Source organism: Talpa europaea, assembly GCF_964194135.1.
Source record: "Talpa europaea genome assembly, chromosome: 5".
Taxonomy (NCBI): Eukaryota; Metazoa; Chordata; class Mammalia; order Eulipotyphla; family Talpidae; genus Talpa; species Talpa europaea.
In genome coordinates, this window is record NC_140071.1 from 137,065,873 (window position 1) to 137,087,599 (window position 21,727).

At 46.9% G+C, this 21,727-nt stretch overlaps 1 protein-coding gene across 1 annotated transcript in view; it reads left to right on the forward strand.

Annotated features, from left to right (window-relative positions):
- Positions 1-18,594: 18,594 nt before the first annotated feature.
- TAPT1 (transmembrane anterior posterior transformation 1) overlaps positions 18,595-21,727 on the forward strand; it is a gene marked incomplete at both ends in the record, with an annotated part of 43,414 nt that continues 40,281 nt past the window's right edge. The window contains 1 exon segment of the mRNA XM_084233137.1: positions 18,595-18,778. Within this exon segment, the coding sequence (XP_084089263.1) occupies positions 18,595-18,778 (184 nt within the window).

Sequence of the window (21,727 nt, forward strand, 5' to 3'; positions counted from 1 at the left end):
TGCAGGACAGCATGACTGTGCACAGAGAGAGGCGGAGGACGGGGCGCCTGGAGGGAGGTCACCCGCTGTGGAGACCAAACACTCCCTTGGTGACCTGTGGGAGAATTATCTAGAAGACAGCCAGGAGTGAACCCCAGCAGCGGGAGGGCTGGGTGACTCGTCTGGAGTGAGAAGGGGCAGCACAGAAGATGGGCGTGCACGCCTGCGTCCCCGAGCCCGCGGCCCGGCATCCACGGGCTGCCTGGCATCCCTCTCCCTGTGTCCTCGACCTTCACTGGCCCTTCTCCCCTGGTCCCCTGTCCTCTCTCTAATTCATACTGTGACTGTCCCAGGGTGACAGCACCTCTTGCCAGCAGCATTCGAGCATTCAGCCAACTAGCAAACCGTGGACTGAATCATCAACTAGACTTGGTTGGTAGGAAAGTGGGTCACAGCTCACCTTGGTGAAACCTGTGCTGTCATAGGCCCCCTAAAATGAACCGAATCTCTTTTAAGAACACCATTGACCTGGAAGAATCCCCACGGATCTGTCAAGAGTGGTTACCTCCAGGGTCCTGGCCAATAGCAGGCGTTGTATTTTTACATATGCTATTTTATCGTTTGAGGCTGTTGTTGCTTTACAGAGAAAAAAAAAGTGGGGTGTTTTCTGATCTTAAAATTTTGGTTGAAACAAAAAGATATGCCCCCCACATTCTAAAATGTGAGGTGCTATTTGGGTAAGAACAGGTGTCTTTCTTCATCTCCTTATGGTCTTCTCCCCTGATTCTTTGGCAATCAGAATTAACTCAATGGAAATGTTGGCAAACTCTCGAGTGAGACGTTTGTTTTCGTCAGTGTCCTGGCCATAGCTACATAATTGTTCTACTGTATCAATTGATATCTGGCTTTTAATGTAATTGAATTTTTGCATATCCCAAAGCCACTCATGCAAATCAAAATAAAGGCTGCGCTCAATAAGCCGGGGATAATAACCACAGCCATGGGAGTAAGTGATGCTAATCAAAGTCCCATCTTCATCATTTCCTTTTTGGAGACCAACAGTTGAAACAAGTGGAATTGGGAAGGGAATAATTGGCCACTTGCTCCATTCCCCACTATTTATAATACTGATAAATTACACAAAAATAGAAGACAAAGCAACCCATTTTCCTTTGTGTGAGTTTTTCTTTCGGGGAAATTAGTGTCCTCTTCTGTCACTGCTCCTTGGTCACAACCAGCACAGCCCATGCTGACAAGTTTTCCAAATTTGGTAAAGTTGCTGGTGGCTTTCTTCCCTCTAGGTGCTTTTAAAATCCATATGCAAATACATCTACTCTCTCTGTAAACCGCTGCAAAGCCCTTGCTAAATCATAAGATTAAAAAAAAAAAAGTTAACTATATACCATTTTCCAAAGTCAAGACATCCTCAATTCTTGTATTTCCATAAGGCTTCAGCTCCATTATGACCTTGTATGTTCACATCTAAGTAAAAATTCCACCACGTGGGCACCCTGTAACACACATATAATTGGATTTGTGTAAAATTACGCTCACTGTAGATGCAGGCACACACAAAAATCTTAAATCCTTAGCTCTCCACTTAGAAAATGACTTTCCTGATCATGTCCTTTAAGAGCACTGCTCATCTGTGGCTAAGGGGACCATCAGAGATAATGGTTCAAGAACAATATAAAAAGAAACTTAGCAAAGTGGTGGCTGCAGACATGGAAAGACAGGGCAAGGAATACCCTGGAAAACAGTGGGAGAAAGCCAAACTTTAAAAGAAGCAAGATTTGATCCCCATGGAAAAAAAAATTCTCCATTTGCAGAATCTGCAAATGTTCTGTATCCCAACAGGTGCACTGCCAGGGCTGCATCTACAAGCTGGGCACCTGAGCAACGTGTGGAAGAAAAGGTCTTGAAAACCAGAACCCACAGGCAAACGTCTGTCTGGTTGGATGACTGAAGCATCTGGCTCTCTGCATGGTTTGGTGTTCTGCTTTGATTTTTCAAGAGTAATATAGATGTTCAAGTTACAAAACACATGCTGGAAGACAATTGAGACCAGGGAAGCTGATTGGTAGTCATTCTTTTGCTCCTGAGAAGTTCTGCATCCAAACAATGGAATTAGTCTTCTGCCTTAAGTTATTCTTTTCTTTAGAAGCACTTTACAAACTGGAAGAAGTGGCAAATCTAATGAAAAAAAAATCCTCAAAAATAAGAGTATCATGATTATTGTGGTCCCACAGATCATTGTTTAGGGTCATAGATTAAGGCCTTCTCTACTTCTCAGTCAGAACCCAAGTGAATACAACCTCTCAACGAACTGCCTATTATTTCTTCTGCACCAGACTTCTAAAGGTGAGATGGAAAAGGAGTTAATAATTACGGATTTGTCAAAGGCCATTTTCTGGAGCTGTTGAAAAGGACTCTGCACCTCTAAGCCTCAGTCTTACACAGGAATGCAGAAACATAATGTCAATTGTTCTTACTTCTAGCAACTCTTTTCAAGGCAAAGTTTTCAAACTTGGCCCATTCTAGTCCTTTCATGAAATGCACCCCAATTCTTCAAGACCTTGCTCATCCATCTAGCAAATGGGGACTATAGAGAAAGGAATTTCCAAAAACCAGATGGGAGAAAACTTCAGAAATATAATGCTGGGCTCTCTGACAGCAGTAAAATATCTTCAGGGCCCTCAGACATGCAGTGAACTCATAAGAGGGTCTTTTTAAACATCCTTAACTATGTGACAATTCAAGTATCGGCTCTAGGCATGTCCACAAGTCCTCCAGCTCTCTGAGGTCATCTGTTCCTAAAAGTCCACAGTAAAGTGGACAAGGCACTTCTTCAAGGACATTAGGGAGCTCTAGAACTTCTTGGGAGCCAAGGAATCTTGGAATCATCTAGTGAGGAACATGGCTAATCATGCTATGCAAGGCGTTTGCCTATTTGGCTTGAGGTTATTGAGACAGTTGAATACAGATGAGTGTAGGGGGAGTATTACAGAAGGGAGAGGCTAAAGGGTCTGCATCAGTAGGACTTCAAAGAAATAGGCAGGGTTTCCAGGAACTGCATTCAAGCCCCTTTTTCTTCCTAATTTGAGCTTGACTGAACCAGCCCTGGTGTCATGGCGTGATGGTTACAATAGTGATGAGGCTGTGTCCTCTCTTGTCTTACCTCCTCCCTGACCTGGGATTCAGCCTGGCTTTCTGGTTCCATCTTGGAGAAAGAAAAAACAGAAGCAGAGCAAGGACGGACAGGTCACCAGGCTGGTGATACTGTGAGGGGAGTTAGAAGATCTTGATCCGAGACCATCCCATGGTCCATCCAGATGTGCGGGAAGGGAGTGGGGGGCTCTATGGGGCACAGTGACTGCGGTGTGGACACAGTCACACTGCTGTGGCGGGTGGCTTGAGGGATATAAACATTGTCAATTGTGGGGGCGCAGACAAGGACAAACCAGCATGACTTAGTGATGAGCAGGAGGTCAGCGGAGGTGTGACTGAGATGCGCCTTCTCCTCTGTGCCTGGAAGGATGAGAAGGGCAGGGCCAAGGAGAACAGGAGAAAGAAGGAACCCCAGGTGGAGAGGCCCAGGGGAACAGAGTTGTGGACGCTGCTAGCGGTGCAAGGAGATGTGTGCAGAACACCTGCCTAGCCTGGCTGAGCAGCCTGGGATGCCGGACCAGAACCACCTTGAGGATCATGGGATTTTTCCAGCCGGAAGTGCTTTGTTCACGGGTGTTATAAGGGCCGATCTGCCCACCACCAGGAAAAGATTACAGAGAAACTGAGACGGCAAGGAGAGATGGGAATGTGGCACAACCAGCCAAGGAGCTTTTGAAATAATCTCTGATGCTTTTGGTGAGTTTATTACATGCCAGACACTGTTCCGAGCAATTCCCACATTTTATACCATTTAATCCTCGGCATGACAGCATGTGACAAAGGTTTCTGTGCTTCTCAAGTGAAAGGAGGAAACTGAGGCACAGGAGGTGAAGCAAGCACCCAGGAGTCCAAGAGAGTAAGCACAGAGCACTGAGCTCTGCCCGGGGGCTGACTGCAGGCTGCAGGCTTTCCTGCTCCCCTACTCTGAAACTGTCCAAGGGAGACACGTGGAGGGAATGTCCTGGGGCAACAGTCGCTGGGTTGGAGAAGAGGAAATAAAACAAAGGACATTTGCAGGGTGAATGTAGGTGGGGCTGCCTTCTGTTTAGGGAGGCAGATTATCTAGCTGCCGGAGGCAGAGATGACAAATGGCCCAGGTTTCCACTTTCAGGGAAGGAAAGGAAGGGGATTAGAATTAACAGGAGAGGGAGCCGCAGCTTGGGAGTGATAATACCATCTTGGTGCAAGGCATGTTAAACCAGGGAGACATCCTGGTTAAATGTCTGAAAATGTGTCTTTCTAACCTCTCCTTCTCCCCTCACTAATAAGACCCCCTGCCCCATCCCCGCAATTAGGCACCCCACACACACTTGCTGGGTACTTTTTCTATCACGGTCTCTCCTGCACCCTACTGCCCTCCCTCCTGATGGTCTTTATTAGAAGAAAGTCACTGACAGATGCAAAAGACTATTCCTCGTGCCATTTATAACAACAGGAGATTGGACGCAGCCCAAGTGTCTATCAATGGGCCTTAGAAACTGTGATGTGTCCCCACAGTTCTGTATATTCAGCCTTGAAGGAGAATAAGGATGATCCCTGGTGTCATTAGGGATATCAAGATAAACTGCTTGTGAGGGGCGAACTGCTAAGTCACAGACACACACACACACACACACACACAGAGGGAGGGAGGTGGGGGCTGGGATGCAGATGCATATATGTCCTTTTTTTTCCCCCTATATGTGAAAAAAGAGATCTTGGAAAAAACAAAATTAGTCGCTTGTCGGTAGTTGCTGCGCACAGCTAGAGGGCACAGAATGAACGCTGCTGAACGCTGCAGGGCCCCGGGTACAATGATATAAGCTGGTTTTGGAAACACATAAATGTTATAAATATTCAAAAAACAGTGGAAACGTGCAAGGACAACATCAGAACTGAAGGGGCTGTTTCACAGAAGCTCCCAGAGGCCAGCCCGCTGTGGTGTGGGGTCTCGTGAACCACCCTCCGAAGTAGGGGCGCTTGCTGGTGCAGGTGAGTGGGGAAATGGTGTGTGTGTGGGGGGGGGGGTGTCAGGAAGAGGGAGACAAAGGGCATCAAGAAGACAGAGGCCAAGAGTCCAGGACAAGAGAACAACAGGAAGAAGCAGCAAAGACGGCGCCAAGCTGCCCAAACCTCCCTTGGCTGCTGGGAATCTGTGTCAGTCGCCAACACTTATTTTTAAGGTAGAAATGTTTTTTCTGAATTTTGGGGAGGGGCCTCTTCTCTACTGGCACTTTGGCTCCTGTGGCAGGAAACTCTTTGAAGTAACTAATGTGTCTTTGTTGTCCACGTGGCCCCCCTTTTTCTCCCTGCCCCCTTGGGGGGACTCCCCTCTCACACCTCCTGCCCCAGGGGAGGCTGAGCAGGCGGAGAAAGTGACACCAGGTTCCTGAACGCCAGAGGACCCGGCCACCAGCCTAGGTTAGAGGGGACTGCTCACAAGGCAGAGATGGCACCAGAGACTGGCACCCTCACACGGGCAGCCTGGCCAGGGGCCCCGACTTCCAAGCAAGACAGGGACACACAGTGAGGGCATGTGCAGAGAGGGGCCTGGAGGTGGGGTGGGTCTGCTAGCAAAGACTGGAGGATCCCCAGCTAGTCTTAGGCAGGGGACGCAATCCAGCAACTGTGACACCCATCGGGGTCAGAGGCTGAGCCCCGGGAAGGCGCGAGGGCCTCCCCTTTTGTCGCACCAACAGCTGACTGTCACGGGTCAGAAGTCAGTGGTGAACTGGCTACAGATCACTGCATGGTAGCAGTGAGGGATGCTCATTTAGCTGGGGGGATGAGAACGCGCACCCCAACTCTCTGGTTCTTCCTCAGCCTTATCAGACGTGCTTCCAGCACCCCAGAGCAATAGGGACTTGGCAGAGGGAAACAAAAGCAGAGGGTCTCTGGCCTCCCCCCGGGCCCCCAACCATGCTCTTCAGACCTTGTCCCACTGGAACATCCTATGCACGGAGGGTGCCGGAGGGGCCCAGAGACAGCCCCCACTGGAATCAGGAAACCGCAAAGCGAGCAAAGACAGGCTTGGCAAATGTTGGGGGAAGATGTAGACCACGACAGTCCTGTCCGCCTTTATCTGACTCATGTGCCCTGGACCGAATTCCACAGAGGTCAAGCAAATATACTGGACTCCAGAACAGCCAACAAAATTGTTGTGCACTTTGTCCTGAAGGCAAAAAACAAAAGCAGGGTCAGAACAGAGACAGGGTGGAAGGGGGTGCTGGTGAAATAGAAGCCAAACAAATAAACACATAAAGGGACTCAGAGAATTCCCTTCTTCCACGTCCTGAGATTCAGAAGCCAGCCCTGGTTGCTACACCAAGCAAGGAGGTGGGCTTTCTTTTAAGCAACCCGCGGTCCTGGTTTCAGGAAACAAAGCCAACCTTTGCAGTTACATGAACTGGCAGGTGGAGGGATTACCTCGGGTTACGAAGAGGACTTTTCATAGGTTCAATGAACCCCATAAGATTGTTACAGATTCTACCCGAAAAAACAAATGCTAAGACTGTGTATCAGGCCCTGCTTAGCTCGGTGACCTGCTTCTCTCCCACTTCGCACACAATACCGCAATCGGGACTGACACTCCCTCTGGACCAGGAGCGCCCAGAGGGCTGGACTGTGCCTCTTGAGGCTTTAAGCCCAGTCACTTATCACAGGGTTAGTGCTAGCTCGTGCCCACCCAGTTGGAAGCAAACAGATGGCTGGCCAGCTAGGTGGGAGCCCACGGGGCGTGTGTGTGTGTGTGTGTGTGCGCGCGCGCGTGCCACTGCCCAATTATGTGGCAGCAGGACATTCTCAAAGGTGTGTAAGGGTCAGGGCAGGTGCTGGGTTGGAGGCAATGGATAAAATCCCCTTGACTAAATGATGAGCAAATAGTCAAATAGTAACAGTTCAAGGCAGAGCTTCCAAGGGCAGCAAGAACCAGACGATTAACTGGGACATCGGAGCAGAAGCCCAAGCAGTGGGCTGCCTTTTGATGGTCACGTGGTGGCCAAGAAGTCACTGGATATGGGGTCCTGGTGTGCTCCTTGGGGCCCCCATTCCAGCTCTATATCTATCTTCATCCTCGCCCACCCATCCATCAGTGCCTAACTCTGCTCAAGTCTCCCTCATATGAAAAGGAAATGAAACTAGTCAACAGATAAGCCAACTTCTCTTCTTGCAGCCAGCGTTGGCTGAGTATCTCAGCTCCTTCATGTACTTCACACCCCTGTGAGGTCACCCTGCTGGGTATTTCTCTTTACTCGTGAACAGCTCTCCCCCGGCACAGTGCTGATGTCATTGACCCACTTCAGGATGCAGCCTGCATGCTCCCACCTCAGCATCCCTCATCACTGGCCATTCCTCTTCCTTGACGTGACTCCCATGAACTCACTCTCCTGTGGGGCTCTTCCCCCTCCTCCCTCTCCCTCATGGGCTCCTCCCCCTCCCACTTCCCACAGGATGTTGCTCCTCTTAGTGTCACTCGGAGCTCTTCTCTCCTGCTCCACACGCTGCAGTGAGATGTCACCCACCCCCTTGGCCTCAACACCCAAATACAGATCACTCCCAGATCTACACATGACCCCACATTTCTCTCCAAATCACCATATCTGTATAAACATGCAGGCCCCTTCACGGCTATCTCCCCGGGCTCTGTGGATGGGGGTCCACCATGTGGCTCCTGTCCTTCTGGGACAGTTCGATCTAAAGATCCAAAATGAAACTAACAAGGACCAACTAGTAGCTGTTACAGATGGAAGACTGACTTGAGAATCTCATGCCACTGATAAATTAAAAAGCTTCAAAAATTGTTTCAGGGCCTCCCTGGTGGCGCAGTGGTTGAGTGCTGGATTGCGAAGCTGCCCGCAGCCTCTGCAGGGCCAGTTCAATCCCCTGCTGCTCCCCGGCCACCAGAGGAGGCTCCCACATGGCGCGCAGACCTCTCCTGCCGCCCGCTGCTCCCCTCAGCAGTGTACTTTGGTCCTTCTACCTGTTCTGCTCCCCGCTCTGGCTCTGGTGAATTCTCTCATCCTCCCGTGCTTCTGACTGTACCCAGTGCTTGTATAAATAAATAAATAAATAAATCTTTAAAAAAAAAAAATAGTGCATGTACAAGCATGATTCTTTTTTTTAAAAAAAAAGTTGTTTCAGAGAAATATTAAATAATTGGTTTAAAACTGGTTAAAAATAGGTAAACTACAGTTGATAGCAGCTAAAACCAGCAAACGGTAAAAAAATATTATTGATCACAAAAGGATGAAAAACCAAAAGTTTACAAATGGAAAATTTGACATGGTGATAATAACAATGGACCTAAAAGGAAACCTACCATGGTGAAAACTGTAATCTGGAAATACTGGACAAAGGTGAAGAAAAAGCCAAAAAATCCAATTTCCATTGTAAAATGTACACAAGAAAGATTTTTATCTTTGGTAAAATAAAAATTACACTGCAAACAGCTAAAATACGCCATAAGGAAAATGGACCAAGGAATTAAATGGCCTTAATAGAGTTCACTAGAATAAATCTTTGCTGTAAAGTTCACTAGTGTTGATACCATCTAATGGAAATATTTATGTTCAAGAACAAAAAGCCAGCAGGTCAAAACATACAAGAGCACCAAATGATGAGGTTCAAGTGTCCTCTGCTCCCCATGGGTACTTCATACCCCAGAATTTCCACACTTTATGCACATTCTGTTCCCCACCTACACCCCAAACCACTTTTCCTGTTCTTCCTCTCCCCACTCCTCTCCTTCCTCATCATCTCCCTTACCACCACCATCACCACATTTGAGCTCATCCTGTCTTTCTGCCTCCTAAATATTTCTCAACATGCTCTCACCACCCTGTTTCCACTGCAGTTTCTGGTATGGAGGGAAGCCATCACCCCTTCTAGGCACCATGCTCTTAATGGGCTGTGCTGATTAACTTCCCCAGGGCAAACTAGCCCACACACTTTGAAGGAAGGAGATTATTTTGCAATGTAAATACAATCACAACCCCCTTCCAGATGCCCTCTGCCCCAGTCCGGCCAGCGAGGGAGAGGGCGCTCTTGGGGTTTAAATTCCAGCCACAACCCCACAGCCACTGCTACTCATTCTGCTCCCTGATCTTCATTGGCCATCCTCCCAGGCTCAAAGGCAATGCACATGCTTCCGTTTCCAGCCCAAATCCTGTTGTCTCACCCCAATCCTTAAAACCCCTGTGCTGGTGAATTCCTCCTTGTCCCTCAAAAATTCTCCTGAATGGGGCCTCCCTGGTGGCACAGGTGTTATAAAGTCTCAGTGCTATCAACTACCACCAGCCACTTGGACATGAGTTGGATCCCAGTCAGGGAGCTGACCCACATGGTGCAGCAGACCTCTCCTGTCTCCCCGCTGCTCCCCTCAGCAGTGGATTTCAGTAGAACCGCCTGTTCTGCTCCCCACTCTGTCTCTGGTGAATCCTCTCTCTCACTTATACACATACACACACACCTGCCACCTCTGACCTACACCCCAGTTCTTATATGCATAAATAAACAAAAATAAATCTTTAAGAATTCTACCGAGAATGTCTGTCATCTTGTCTATCTCCCGCTAATTATAAAGTTCTCAGGGCAGAATAATATCTTGTTTATCAATGTTTCCAGTACAATGGCTCACGTGTAATAGGAACTTTCTGTGCATTTGTTAAACAGATGGATGGATTCTGTTTAATCTTCACAACAATCCTGCAGAGCCAGCATTATTGCCCTTATTTAAAGAAGCTCCAAGAAGTTAAGTAACTTGCCCTGAATTCCCATAACAAATAAGTCACTGTTAGGATTTAGCCTATGACAGTGTAACTGGTCTTTCTATGGCACCAAGCAGTGCCTTTCAATGGTTGCAACCAACACATTGTCCCTACCAATACAGCATTGAGAGTCAATAGGGGCCAATAACATATTAAAAAATAATTCTAACATTGTGTGATCATGCAGTTATAGATGTGTGGACAATGAATATCTACAGAAAAGAAAATGGCTATGGAGTAAGGAAGTTGAGGGGAGCCAATGAGGGGGTGATTGATATAGAACAAGAACTTCAGAATGAGTAAGAGCTTGACAGGCAATGTTGGGAAGCTAATCCTGGGCAGATATAGATTGAGTTCAGTTTTCTCATACATCACACACTGCATCAGAATAAACTTAAGACATTAATATTCTCTCTGAGTGTGGGGTAGATGACAAAGCTGCTAATGCCAATATTTTGACATTTCCAAACACTAAAGTGATTAAATGTCTATGAGTATAAGTGCCAGTGAGGATGATTTCTCAGAAGCCCCGTGCATTATGCTAAAAGCCTCTTTCATGGGGGCTGCCAGCATCCTCGGGCAGGCCATTATGAACGTATTTCTTCATGTCTTGTACCCCAACAACCTATTCTGCTGTGTTCCAAGTGTTAATTAAAATTGTATGCTGACTGCCAAAGTAAAAGTGCTTACATTAAAATAATAAGTGTCTGAATTAAATGGCTCAAAACAGAGTCTGCTTCCAAGTTGAAATAAGTTCTTACCCCACCCCATTCTTGTAGGGGAAGAAGACTGAGACTCAGACACAAAATGTAATAAACAGGGAATTCTTCCTGATATTTGTATTTTTTTAAATAATCCAGAACTTTAAGGTTGATGAAAGTATCCTCCTACTCATCATTCCATTTCACCCTGTTAGTAGACTGACATAGCTTGATGTGGGATATTGGGATAAAGCATGATATCCTATAGGTAAGAATACATTGCCTGTCATTAAAAGGCACCTGTGATTCCCTGTCAAAAATCCTTTGTCCCATAGCCTTTGTCTTACAGCCAAAACAACAACAACAACAAAAAACTTTTAATTATTTCCTCTGCAGATATTATACTAAGATAACTTTTCAGAAGAAAAGAATTGATGGTGAAAGTTCTTCACTAGATATTGGACTCGGATACTGAGAATATGTAATAAATGCTCAATAACAGACTAATGTCCTAATTGTCTCACCTAACAATCACACACAGAAGTGTAAGCAAATCTCACTATATAAGAGGCTCCAAAAACTGAACTATCCTTCAACTTGTGAAGAAAGTCCAGAGGTATTTTCAGGAACCTTTAATCCTCCAGTTCTTCATTCCTTTTCCAAGTCACTCCTGGCTATGCTTCTGTCTAGCCAATGCTCTGCCTCACCCACCATTTGTTCCTGTGATTCAGCCCTGAAACTCGGTCTTGACAACATACTTAAACTCATGCATCTTGGTACCTGTCGCTCTGCACATGCCCTCCCTTCAGCCTCTGAGCCCCTCAGTGACCTCCCTCGACTGCATTTTCCACCTGGAAAAAGCATCTTTCAAGGCCCATTCAAATGCCACAGCCTTGTAAGCTGAACTGGCTCCGCCAAAGCACACTCGATCCATCTCTCCTTTGAACGACAACCGTGTGTCTCACAACCCCCCCACGGGGTACTTACCACATTGAGATGCAATATGATTACTTGTGGAGAAGAAACACAGCTCATTCATCTTTGCTACTCTGGAGCTTTGGGTGGTACCTGGCACATAAAAGCCATTCAACAGATGTCATCTTAGTAAGACAAACAAAAAAAGCCTGTTGATTAAAGGTAAACAAAGAAGACAAACATGACAATTTAGACCAGAGCAAGTCTGTTCATGAGAAGAAAAATAGGATTACAGCTTGTACCAAGTCAACATCATTTAATTTCAGCCCGAAACACCCTGAGAGATACCTAAAATCTCGTAATTCTAAAACTGAAAGGAAGCTTCATGACAATCTAGCCCACTCTCTGCCAATTGAATTAGAAAATTAATTATGTGCTGAGTTTCACTACCAGTTAGTGGTATTACAGAAACCTAACCCTGGTCTCCTGTCTCTAAATTCAAAGTTCTCTCTACTTTGCTCTCTCTCTTAGCTGAAGACCATTTCTAGACGAGAGCCATCACTTGACATGAAATTCTAGGGTTTAATCCCCAAAGAGATATGTGACCCACTCTGGCACAAAGCGAAAATAAAACCCCCAAAAAATATTGTTTTGAGAAAACCATCTGTTGGTTAGAAATAAATGTTTGCAAGAGTGAATCCACCTGTGTGTTGATGTAGGTCATCTGAAAACATAGCCCATGTAAAAACATAGTTTTAAAAAAATTCACATTCAGAAAACAAATTCTCTTGGTATGTTAAAAACAAAACAAAACAAAACAAAACACCTTAAATCAAAGAAAAGTATTTGCTTTTCCCAGATAGAAATCAGTTATACTGTCCACTAAACAGAATGCTTCTGTGAAATGCGAGGGAAGAGAATATGTCACAGCAACTAGGCAAGTCTCCATCGAACATTATTAAAATGTGAAAGGAAAACAAATAGTAGAAGATTTAGAGTCAACCACATTATGGGAACAACTTGTTTTTGAGCCTTTAATTACTTAATACAAGATTGATGTTATTGTCTGCATTAAGATAAACTAGAAACTATGAAAAAGCACATCAACTTGGAAAAATAAAATCAAATTGCATGAAATAGTATTGTTTACAGAGAGGATATCTAAATAACCATGTCAGACCATACATTTCAGCACCATACTCTTAAAATTTTGAATATTTAAAAATAGTTTATAGCACTAGGACAACTTTTTATGTAGACAATTTAGCTTATTGCACCACTAAGTATGGGTGAAAGGTCCGAGGAAACTTATGAGATGATCCATGACTAGTGTCTGATTTAGCTTCAGTGTTCTTAGCAATCAAATATTGATATCGGGCTTATTCATGCCCGATTTTTAACCTCACCATGTATCTGTCAGTGGGTATAAGCCTAGGGGAATGTGAATTAATGTTACCATCAGCTTAGGCAAAGCATAGTTAGGATAAACTGTCCTAACAAATAATGTTTCCTAAAATCATGTTTTCTTTTTATTATTATTTTAAAACAATAGCCACAGAACTGTTCTGTTCCATGAAACTGTACATCTAAGTTGTAGTATTTATTAAGCATATATGTGGACAATAAGAAATAAAAGTTGTTCATTATTGAAAGCTGATACTAAATTAGAAAATGTCAGAAACAACAAGTGATTTTAGGTACAAACATAAACTTACAGGATTGAAAAGAAGAGGGGAATATGGCAGATACAAATAAAAGAGCCATTTGAAAATCTAAGGCCTATAACTCAGAAAAACAAATTTCTTAAAGTTGGAAACATAACGCCTAAAGATTATTTTGAGAATCTGAAAGTCTACTTTGTATTTGTAATATATTTTGGTAATAGGTATGCCTGAGTAAACTTAAGAAACAGATTTTTACAGGACCCAGACAGTACATTCACTTTTATCTATCTCAGAAACCAAAAGGAGAAAGAAAAAGAAAACATATTAGACTGGAAACTGGTTAGAGACCAGAATGAAAATTAGTTACAAGGGTAAGAGTGCGTGATCTCACCCAAAAGAATTTAAGGGTTATGGACATAAAAGTTAGTCAGCTATCTTGATCCATGCAAGTTTAACTAGAAACACAGGGAAAAAAGTGAAAATTTGTTGTAAATATCATGTAAACTCTCCTGATTACTCACTACTATGAATATTTGATAAGTGGCCAAAAGAAGCAATACATTACTCATTACCAGTGTATGATGAAAAAAGAATAAAAAAGACCAGATAAAACCCAAAGGGATAGCCACAGAAAATGGTGATAAAATCTCCTCTGTTTCCTGAATTCTGAAATCAAAGCCATTGCTGGCTGAAGTTATAAGGAAGGATTCTGACAGCTATCCACAAACTTACTGGAAGCTCCGAGTTCATTCGGGAAAGAGAACCTTGTTAATTAACGACTAAATGATTAAAGCCATTTTAAATATGACACTTTTTTTTTTTTAGTGGAGAAAATGAAGAGAAAAATGTTCTTTCTCCTCAAAAACAGAAATCTGGAACAGAAAGCTTGCTAAGTCATCATCAAGGCCCTTTTCATCAGTATTTTGGAATTTTCCAGAAATTTAAAATCTAATAGACAATAAACCTTATAGCTGATTGTGAATAAAAATATCCTATTAGCCAATGAAACAGAGTTGGGTTCATAAACTTTTATTACATCAATAGAACCTAAAAGTAGGTTTTTGTAATAAAAACTTCTGTTTTTACTTCTGTTCTATATAAACACAACAGAATATCTTTTATGAAACAAAATACAGTTTTCTGTAGGCCCTGTTGAGATTGCTTTCAGTCCAATATTCTCTGGTATATTCTTGTACCAGAAAAATGCTTTTAGAAATAAGATTTTGCTCATGACTGTTCTTAGTTGTTGTAATAACATATATTAGAATCAAAGTCACATTATTCAATTTGTGCTACATGTCCCAGAAAAGAACCGTGTTCACACCCTCTCAAGTAAAGCCCAGCCAGGATAAAACATAATGAGTACCAGCATAAAAATGATTGCTGAAGACAGAAAATATTATTACTGAAACTCAGAGATTCAATAAACTTACATAAATTTACCACCACGTTTTGCTCTGGGCCCAGCGGTATATTTTATTTCTTTAGAACATCAGTTGCAAAGCTGTTTCAGTTTTTTTAAAAAACATCAATTCGTACTCTTTCCTTTGTACACAACAGGGAATGAATTAAACTCAGCACTACACTTTGAGAATTACATATGTGGCATTTGTGACTTGAAAATCAGAAGTTATGTACTGTTGAAATAAATTTTCATGCGATAATTAAAACTATCGTATGCGATGGTTCAATCTATACTACCCAAGTGACCTCTCCAAGGGTGATCGCCTCAAACACCAGTTCAGTTGCTGTTAAGGGTAGATTTTGGCATGATAAGGAAAGTGTGGTCAGAATGCAGAAACCTGAACCCTGGGGTGAGGACAGGACAGGTCAGCGAGAACCCAAGAGCCCTCTGTGAGGGGAGGAAGAACCAACACATAGACACCAAGAAGCAACGTAAAGACCTACTCACCTTCCTTGTGTTATCGATAAGCTCACTGATTGGCATTCCCTTCCACATACCCCCTCCCCCATTCAAATTTTAGATCCAGTCACAAAGTTTTTCATGCTTTTTGGACAAATCTTCATAGTATAAGCATAGCTAAGTATTTTTAGCCCGGGGATCCAAGGATTTTTCAAACAGGTCATCAGGGTAATCTAGTCCGATATACTATGTAGAAAGGTCTCATTTGTTACTTGAGGTCAAAAGTTTCTCTGTTTGGAGAGTTAGAGGGTTGAGGCCTTATTTGGATTCAGGGTCCTTTCAAGACATCAAAATACTTGATGCTTAGGGAAGTACAAGGAACGAATTTCAAATTTATATTAGATGCAATATACTTCCCACGCTATCAAGAGATAAACTGCTTCGTAGTTGAAAAGTAAAACCTCCTCTGTCTAAATGAACCAGAGTGACCACTACTAGGAAAAAAAAAAGGGAAATTGTATACTTTCCACTCCTGCTACAGAGTTAAGTATTGTCTCACTTACCCTAGAGAGACCGGAGGGCCAGAGTTTATGGCTATCATAAGATAATTTTCTGGAGCTCGAATCTATGAATTCAATGTATTTTGTTCAGTCATGAAATCACAATTACTAAATTTGTAATTGCTAGAATACAAAGTTACACAATTTGTTTTTTAAAACTGCATATACTCCTCAACGAATTTCCATTATTTAAAAAAAAAAAAAAACAACAACTGTTTCACCGTTTTTGAAATACAATAGCTGCACGGAAGTTATTCTAACCATACTTTCCTGTGCCCCCTGCCTGAGAACGCTGCTCTTGGTGGCAACCAACAGCAACTGAACTGGTGACAAGACAGATGTCTGCCGTTGCGGTTCATGCAGGTGGTGTAGATTCAGGCACGGAATGAGCATACACTTATGAATACATGCAGATTCTTTACAAACTCTTAACTGAATTTGTGTAATTTTGCATGTATATTAAAATATAATTTTGAACACCTAAACCTTTCTTATTTAACAAGGTTTCTTTTTCCTTTTCTCTTTTTATTGAGGTAACTGGTTTACAACACTGTGCATGACTCAAGGGTGTAGGATCACACCTCTTCAGAAGCATGTCCTCCACACCAACCCCGCCACCAAGGTACCCACAGTCTTCTACAGTCCCCTGGTCCCTCCCCTCTTTGCTCCTCAGTCCCATCCACCCCTCTGGAGGCCTCGGTTCAGCAGCCAGACTTCTAGAGTTTGTTTGGCTTATCTGTCTGTTCTTTCCCTTTAACGAAGCTTTCTAAACTCACTGAACTTTTTTTCTTCTTCTTTATTGTTTACATGTAAGAATCTTCTCAACTTCTCATTTTCTTCTTCTCTTTCCTCTGGTGAAGCTGTTTCTCACCAGAGGAGTGGTTCTTGCACCAATGCTAGTTCCCTCATTAGTAGTGGAAGCCAGAGGCAAGCTGGCCATACATCACCCTGCTGTTTGTGAATTTCTTTGAGTTGAATTACAGCAGCATGGTGTCCTCCGAATGCTGCTGCCATCTGACAACTTAACTCAGAAGCTGTTTGGTGTCTTTGAGGAGAGGTCTGGAAATCCTCCTTTTGGTCCTCTTCACGGAGGTATGGTCTTGGGTACCTAGTCTGGACATAATTGCTCCCTTCCTGGGTTGACTATTTCCATGGATATTGCATTCCATGGGAATACAATGCCTTTGCTCAAGGCCCTGCAGAAGCGATTGGGAAACACAACTTCTGACTTTTTTCCCTTCCAGTTCCTGTGGAGTTAAAGGCAGGTGCAATAAACCAATAAATTTAGTGCTACAGTAAGTAAAAACTGATATAGACAAGCAATAAAATCCCACTTCCCTCTTGACAATCAGTAAAATCAGGATGATTTTACACTATGAAAGATCAGAGAAAGAACCAGAACTTGAACACTAAGGAAACTTAACAGCCTTAAGATCAAAATAATTACAGCACTGGTCAGAGCATTTGATTTTGATGGATTCATTAAAGCTCATTTTTGACAAAGAGTAACGCAAACAGAGTTTCATGGTGGTCACAAAACGCAATGCTACCAACTGTGCTTGTTCCACTTTACAAAAGAAGATATAAAGAGGCCCCGGAGGCATTGCTGGCCCCTTTCAGGAGGCAGGCAGAGGGTCAGTTCCCAGCTGTGGGGCCTTTTCAGTCCCTCTTGGTCCCTCACCACTGCCTCCTGCCCGGCTGCCAAGACGCCACCCTGGAAGTAAAAGAACATTAAGTTTTCCCCGTTCTCTCCTTTTCTGCATGGCCCTCTTGGCAACTTGCTGAGAGTCTGCAACTAGGTAACTTATTAGTGATCACAAAACCCTGGGGGTCTCTGACGAATCAAGGGGAGCTGGTTTTGCTCTATCCGGGCCCATCAGTAAGTATCAGGTCCTCAAGTTTAGATCTAGGGGAGTTTGCATCAATGTTCCGGGACAAATGGGTTTTCATTTTGCTAATAATAAAAGGCAACAAAGGCGCAGGCGAGCTCTGAAGTTGGCAAAAGGGAAGCCGAGGCTCCAAGGCCCCCGGGACAGTAACCACAGGGGAGGCGGGTGGCCCCGGCCGCTCTCCTCCCTTGCAGGACCCCTGAGGGGCCGGGGGTGGGGACCCCAGTCCGTTGCCAAGTGGCGCGCCAGGGCTGTCAAGGACGCAGCCCCAAGGAAAGTGGGTGCCCGAGCGATGACGCCAGGGCACCCGAGCGGCCAGGAGCCAAACGCCAGCCTGCCAACTCCACGCCAGCCCGGCTAGTCGCCCGAGGCGCCCTCCCCGCTCGGGCCGGACCCCGAGGACGCGCCTGGCTCCCAGCCCGACCCCCCCCGCCCCCCGGGGGGGCAGCGGCCGCGACCTCCTCTCGCCGGGGGCTGGGGAGCCGCCCAGGCCACCCCGGGGTCAGGCGGCGCGCGCGCCCCGGGCTCCGCCGCGGGATGGAGTCCACCAGCGAGGGCGGCCGGGGCCGGACCTGGCCGGGTCGGGGAGCTGGAGCCGGGCCCTGCGCGCCGCGGCCTCGCGGGCTGTGCCAAGCCGGGGCGGGCGGCGCCGGCGCACTCGGGGCCGCGAGCGGGCAAAAGCGGCTCCGGGCCGGCGGCCGGACAGCGCGCTGACCGCGGCGCCCGCACTCGGCCGCCCCGGGGCTCCGCCGCCGCCGCCGCCCCTCCGCCCGCCGAGCCGCGCGCCGCCCCGCCCGCGCCCGGCGGGCCCCCCACCCGCGCCCCGGCGGCGCCCGGCGCCATGGAGCCCCGCGCGGCCGAGCCCGGGCCCGCGCGCCCCGGCGAGGGCAGGAGGAAGATGGCGGCCGCCGTGGCGGCGGCCGCCGCGGCCGCGGCCTCTCACGCGCCGCTGACGCCACTGGCGCGCGCCGGCCGGCGGGCCGCGGAGGGCGGCGGCGGCCCGGGCCCGGCCGAGGGGCGGGGCGAGGCGGGGCGGGGGCCGGCCGGAGGCGGAGGCCGGGCGGGCGGCTGGAGGGAGGCGGCGGGCGCGGGCGGCGGCGGCGCGCGGAACATGGCGGGCGGCGGCGACGCGGCCGCCGCGGGAGAGGGCGGCGCGGACGGCCCCGAGCGGGACGGCCGCGGCGAGGGGCAGCAGCCGGGCGGCGGCCACGGGCCCCCGCCGGCGCCGCAGCGCACCGAGACGCTGGGCTTCTACGAGAGCGACCGGCGGCGGGAGCGGCGCCGCGGCCGCGCAGGTGAGGCGGGCGGCGCTAGGCCGCGGCGGGGCGCGCGGGGCGGCGGGGGACCCCGGGCCGCCGGGGCCGCGGGGCGCGCGGGTCCCCGGGGCTCCCGCGGCGCCGCGGCCGCTGACAGCCGTGGGGCGCGCGGCCCGGACCCCGCGCCGGCGCCGGGCTGGGTGTCCCCCCGCGGGCGGCCGCGGGAAGTTGGCGCCCGGGCCCCAGACGGCTCTGGGGACCGCGGGGACCCCCCGCGCCCCCGCCCGCGCCGCGCCCTGGGGACCCTCGCGCCCCGGAGCCCAGCCCCGGGCGGCGAGCGCGCCGCCTCCTCTCAGGCCAAGGTGACTCCTCGGTTCCGTGTTTCACGCGCACTGAACCCCAGAAACCTGTTAACGCGCCCGCGGGGAGGTTGGCCTCGCCGCCGCCCCAGGACCGGCTGGACCGTGAAGTGGGGTCGCTGGCCCGGAGCAGCCCGGCCCGCCCGCCCCGAGATGTCACCTGCGAGCTCGCCCCGCGCGGGAGCTCGGAGCCACTTTGGAAAAATATGTGATGGCGGGGTGAGCAGAGATGCGCTTGTGACTCCCGCTTCAGTGGCAAGTTCGGAGCGTGTTGTTGTGTGGTTCCTTGAAGCGATGGTTTTGTTCTCGCTTTTAAAGATTTTTGTACATTGCACGCGTGTGCCTGTTGCCCCGGTGCATTAGGTTTAAAGGAAAAAGATTTTGAGACGTCGTGTTTCGTTGCACGGGGTGATCACGTTTTAATTCTTACATAATTGTAAGTTTTTGAACAGCCACCGAAGCATAACTCAGTTACGTTTCTCCCAGATAGAGAATTGCATCTGGCGCCCCATGGGGACTGTATTAGCCGTCATGCATGCAAATAAATATTTATTTTGTATGCAGGAATTGAAAATGTAGGAATATTTAAATGTTCTAAGGCTCATCAGGTGAGATCCTCCTTGATTTGCTGATTGTCAGTACTCACTAGACATAGATTCAATTTTTGAAGCGGTCCATGTCTTTGAAAAATTAAGCACAGACGGTGCCTTGTTCAGTCTTTTTCAATCAACCACTTAAAAATTCTCAACTCTGTTGGGTGTAGATGTCAGTTAAACACCTGCTTGCAACAAGAGTATTTTACTTTTTGAATTGGCAGTAAGACAAGACAGTGAATCTCTTAGCTGTTTACTTACTTAGATTTGAATATTAAAAGTGCCCCAGTGCAATATTAAAAGTGCCTCAGTGCAAATAGAAACAAATGTGGTCAGGTTTCATTATAATTTTTTAAAAATATTTCTGAGTTTCAGGAAAGTCAGTGTTATAAAAGCCTCTTTTTGTTGTTTTGCGTGCACAGAAAATGAAGTTGTCAGGAGTCTTTTAAGGTACACAGATGTTGGCCCCTTGGAGTACCCCCAACATCCCTCCTGAGGAGGGGTCTGCCTGGCTGGTAGGGTAGGCCTCGGTAGAGTTCATCATGTCCCCACCCACATTCTTCATCAGTGTGACTGACGGAGAATGGTTTACTTAACATGTTTGAAGCTGGACTTTTTTAACCTATAATTGCAGAAAGTTATCATCAGGGAGATACTTCCAGTTTCAGTTGTTGAGATAGGCCTCATTGGCTCCCCAGTTCTATCAGTTATGTGGAGGAGCGATGACAGTGGCAGCTTTGGGGGATCAGGACATAGGTAAGCACATCAGAAACTTTCAGCTGGGGTCACCAGCCAGTGTCATGCCATCTGGGCCTCCACACAGGCCCCTTACACTGGGGTCTGCCTCTGCTCTGCGTGGCATCATGGGTGAGGTTCCTGGAGACTGGAGTTTTTTCAGTCATCCACAAAGGCCTGAGTGGTTTCTGCTTTCCCCAATCCCCCAGCCCTGCTCCTTCCCCTGCTCCTCAGCCTTTTCCTCTTCCCCTGTCCAGGGCTGGCCTGGACCAGAGGGGCTTCCCCCCTCTTGTTCTGTGAGAAGTGTTTTTCCCAGAATCAAAGGTATTCCCAGAATCAAAGGTATTCCCAGCCAAGGTGCTGGCACTTGACTTAAGACCGCCCTGGTTTTATGGCCTAGTGCCCGGCCCTCCTCAGATGCGCCAGTCCCTCTTCCTAAGGGAGGGAGCCTTTGTTTTGCATTCTGAAAGTCATAAACTGTGTGTGTTGGTGACCTAATCATCCGTTAGTTCCAAAGTCTCCTTTATCATTTCTCTCAAGGCATTTTGGGCTCTTACAAATAAGACGTTGGTCAATCTATCCTAAAAACTTAGAATTCCTAAAATGAACATACAAATTAGGTGTTTTCCAAACCCTCCTGTCCAATTAAAAAAATCTAACTACATTGTTCATATTTTTTATTTTATACCTCTCCTTGTTCGTACATATGGCTAGAAAATAAATGCATGGAAACTAATTTGTGTATATACAGCTGGGTATACCACTTGGATCTCTGTGAAGCTTTATTGTCTTTCCAAAGTCTTCTCTGTCATTTGGTTGGCCGAACTCGTGCTGTGACTTCTGTGTAGCATGACAGTGGACTGGAAATCTCAAGTGCCGGTACTTACACCTCAGCACAGGTAAATGTGGACCTCACTCCCGCTCTCTGCCTTTGCCTTAGGTGGTCACCGGTCTGGGGTCTGGGTTAGTGGGCGTCAGGAACTGCAGCTTCATCTCTCCTGTCTTTTGTTCCAACTCTGAAAAATACTACCAACTCTTTTTTGACATAAGATCAGATGATAAGACATATCACCCTGTTTTTGTGCTTGCTCTCCACTGGACTCTTAAGTGGGAGAACTTCCGGATAGCCATGTTCCCATTTAGGGATCCAGGTCCAGCAAGTCAACTTTGGACTAAGAATTAGGCAACCTGTTCTTGGCTTGGTTTGGCTGTTGGATTGCTCTGTAGACTCACACTTGTTTACACTGCTTGCCTAATCCATTCGGCTTCCTTTCATAGCTCTAGTAAATACCTTAGTATCT